This window comes from Sphaeroforma arctica (genome assembly GCF_001186125.1).
Source record: "Sphaeroforma arctica JP610 unplaced genomic scaffold supercont1.159, whole genome shotgun sequence".
NCBI classification, from domain to species: Eukaryota; class Ichthyosporea; order Ichthyophonida; genus Sphaeroforma; species Sphaeroforma arctica.
Window position 1 is genome coordinate 120,116 of NW_014040399.1, and position 4,119 is coordinate 124,234.

Sequence of the window (4,119 nt, forward strand, 5' to 3'; positions counted from 1 at the left end):
GCCTAACTAGCTTTAGCGAGTGTGTCGACGGTATGATCGCTTGAGCGCGAGAACCCGGCGAACTGTAAGCCGTGTCTGCCTTCATAGCAACTCTTGGGTTCATTTCCCAGAGTGCGATGTGTAACTGTGGGGCAGGCTGCCACAAACTGAAGTTCGGCGCCTTCTTTCCGCAATTCCGGCGTAGAGGTAGTGAGATACATGTAGGGTTTTTATACCGAACACCAGTTCTTATTCGGTGGGGTCTGATGACAGAACAAGACTCCTGGTGTGCTGATATGAGTGCGGCGTTCGACCTTCGACTGAATTTTCACGCGATCACAGAACACCTGGCACATGTTGACACACTAGCGCAAAAGGGACTACACAAGCTCTTTATGATTGGCTGCCTAGCAGCGACTGTGAATCAGTCATGCATCTTAGTTCGCTGAATCATCTTAGGTCGCGCCAATCGTGTCTGAAGGTACGCTTTCGCGGTGATGTGTGGTGCCGTGGTGTGTTGTGTGATGTGGTGAGGCACGGCGTCGTCTATGCCTTACCGACAGAAACGAGCCCAAGGAGTGGTACACACTACGGCGGTGAGCCCAAGGAGTGGTACACACTCAAGCGGTGAGCCCAAGGAGTGGTACACACTCAGGCGGTGAGCCCAAGGAGTGGTACACACTACGGCGGTGAGCCCACGGAGTGGGACACACTCAGGCGGTGAACCCAAGGAGTGGTACACACTCAGACGGTGAGCCCAAGGAGTGGTACACACTCTGGCAGTGCTCTGATTTCGCACCGCCTGTTCTCAGAGTACCTGTCTTCATCTCCTGAAGACTAATTTGGACGGCCGGACCATAATTTTAATTGGCCGTGTGGTGAGGTGCGCTTTGACCGAATGGTGCCCGGGAGATAACGGCACAGCTACCCGGAAGAATTAACTACCAGCGCGTCGTCTTCCCACTAAAAGCGCGACGTTCCTGGTTGACCGTCACCCTCAGATTGACATAGCAAGCTGAGTGTGAACAACTTCGTCTCCGGCGGCACACTCGGGGACGTCCAAGTTCTGACTTTGGGATGTCGTTGGCTCTCTTAATAGAAGTATTTCACTCCTCGAACTCACTCGAGAGTTTTGAATTCTCAATTTTGAAGCGATTCACATCCCGATTCTTCTTATCCAGTAGTATGTTGTACGTGGCCATAATGTTGTCGAAGTTATTGGCCGCCACCGCTCTGACCACCCTTCGCCTGGACAGTTTGTATCTGCGCCACGATATGATGCATCAGTGTTAGTTGAGATGTATAAACGAGATAGTATTGAGTGTGCACGTACTCTGAAACGTATGAGTGTCGTTGGGCAGGTGAGTACGAACGCGCAGCTTAGTGAGTGAGAGCAACAAACAGTGGATTGAGGTAGGCAGCAAACTAGCGAATCCGAAAAGTGCCAATTAAATTACTTCGTATTCGAAACAGAATGACGTCAATATAAAGCGAGCGGGTGGGGAATAAACTACCCGCCTTGATCCTAATATCCTAAGCGGTGTTGCACAAGATATGATCAGGTCAAAGGCACGAGGTACTTCATTTTGTTTTGTTTTTTTGAGATGGTATTACAAGGAAGGCATAGATGGGGTAAGGATACAATTCCAAGACTAAATGTACGGCAAAACAAAATGCTGAAATCTATTTCCAAGCCCTCTATCAAGAATTGCCAATGGCCATTCAACCCCAATTCCAGTAATGACGAACAATGCAATCCCGTACAAGGGGCACAAACAGTCAGATACTAATATTTTGCATGCACATGCTCCCGTGTACACGCAGATCCGAAACATACGCAATATTCATCCTGAAGACCACATCTTCATCCACCTCAGGCTCGCCATTCGCCGGTTTGGGCGGGTTTCTATATGGTCTGAGTGATGTAGTTCCCTCGTTTATCCATTCCATTTCCATCAGCGCTGCTGCATTGGGGCGTGTCCTAGGCTCAGGCTTCAGGATCTCTCTAAGGAACTGGAGGTTATAGTTAAGTGCATAACGGTGATGAGATCTTGCATGTATGGAATTGTACTTGAAATAACACAAATTTGTAAGTCTGCATTTGTATATTGGAAGTAACTAGACAGCCAAACACCCATTAGAATTAGATTCTTGTACACGTGCCCTAAGTCTATCCGGTGATGTCGCATGCAAAATTACAAATCAAAAGATCCATTAAAACATCTGTGATTTTTACGAGGATCCACCCTAAATCCTTCCAAATGAGACAATTTGCTGTCAGCCACGCTTAGCTCTACGTTGACACTACAAACAAATTTACACAGCCCCCGCCCCCCGCGTATTGGCATCTATTGAACTTCGTCGACTCACCTTCCGACATGACTTGGACATATACCTCGTCTCGAATTTAGCCGCAGACGAATCCGCTGTGGTGGCGAAAGGGAGCGTGCCCTCCACCATCACGTACAACAACACCCCCAGTGACCAGACATCTGCCTCGGGCCCAGAGTATGGCCTCCCCACAAGGACCTCGGGTGCAGCACACCCGTGTGAGCCACAGAAAGTATCGAACATTGTGCCCTCTTGAAAGTAATTGGACAGCCCAAAGTCGGCAACATACACCGTGCGATCACTGCCAAAGAGTAAGTTCTCTGACTTCAAGTCGCGGTGGGCGATGCCTGCATATTTTAGTATAAGCGGTGTTCATTTACAGTCCGGGATGAGTTTGCGTATTGTATGTGCCTGAAGTATCAGACTGCAAAGCACATGCTGCAGATGACAAAGTCGTACTGGGCTCATATTGCGGCAATTGTGTGACACCGATTATCATTAATGGTGGTATATGAGGTTCCTGGTTGTATCTCCTACACGTATTTTAGTATTATATTATTTGCATTGCTTGAACCAAGATTTCTGGTTTTTTGACGACCGGTTTTCCAAAGATGATGAATATTTTTTCCCACACGTGCATGGGACACGTTGTTAGTGATAAACTCACAATGTTCAATTTTTGTGTTTAAAATTCACCTGTAACATACATGTATACAGGTACACATGTCCAATTGATCTATGTGTTTCGGACGTACTTCGTGTATTTGGCTACTTATTTATCCACGTATGTGCGTTTATATATGCAAAATATGCATGCAGAAATCTAAATTCGTGCACACGAGCAGTGAACAAATGCTATAGTCATTGATGCTGCAGTCACTATACACGCATACAAGAACATACGATAAGATAGCAGCGTGCACTTCTCCTTGGCTCTGTTTAAAATAAAATAAAAACAACTGACACATACCCATCGAGTGACAGTATTCTACGGCTGACAGAATTGACCTGTAAGCCTTCCTGGCGTGCTTCTCCTCCATTCGACCCTTCCGTTCCAGCTCCGTGTACATATCTCCACCCCGCGCGTAGTTGAGGAAGAAGTACAGTGTATCGGGGGTTTCTAGTGTTTCATAAATTCTAATTATATTCGGATGGTTCAACTGCTTCAGAACATCCATTTCCCTGGCCAGCCGCGTACGTAGGCTTTGTTTCACTGTTAAAAGGCAGAGTCGTGGATACGAAAGCAAAAAATATGAGAGAATGACGTCTTATACCTGTTTAGTGCATTGTGAAATATAGCACCGCACTCAGCTATGGGCCAAGCCATATTGAAGTACAAAAGCAGTTGTAAATATATGGGATGGTCGGTGTTGCGCAGAATATATCATAACACCCAAGACACGGGGAGCCCCTGAAAGAAGGTCTAATGGCCCAAATTGCATAAGGTAGCAATCACACGTTACGATCGGTAATACTATGACAGACAGGGCCACTCGACACATCGGCATTTTGGATTCAACCGCAGCTCTTTGGAATATGAAAACGGAACGCGCACATAAAGCTCTCATAACCGGACACACGTACGAGCAGAGAAACACGTGATATATTCTCCTACCGACTTGCAAGGATACGTACAATACAGCATACTGAAGTTGTCTCATTCACACATACGTACAACAACATCATTGATTGGTCAGTGGATAAAAAAGGAATGTACTTTATATGACTATTAATTTTCTTAAATATTAATCGATATGGATACAGATCAATATCTATAGACATAGGTATATAGAAATATATGAGGGTACG

At 46.1% G+C, this 4,119-nt stretch overlaps 1 protein-coding gene across 1 annotated transcript; it reads right to left on the reverse strand.

Moving 5' to 3' along the window:
• Positions 1-732: 732 nt before the first annotated feature.
• SARC_03220 (CAMK/CAMKL/MARK protein kinase) lies at positions 733-3,523 on the reverse strand. Its single transcript, XM_014303005.1, has 4 exons — positions 3,281-3,523; positions 2,350-2,657; positions 1,817-1,992; positions 733-1,242 (listed from the first exon to the last, which is right to left on the reverse strand). The coding sequence occupies exons 1-4, from the start codon at positions 3,486-3,488 to the stop codon at positions 1,086-1,088; spliced, it is 849 nt and encodes a 282-aa protein (XP_014158480.1). The 5' UTR covers positions 3,489-3,523; the 3' UTR covers positions 733-1,085.
• Between the last annotated feature and the right edge of the window lie 596 nt (positions 3,524-4,119).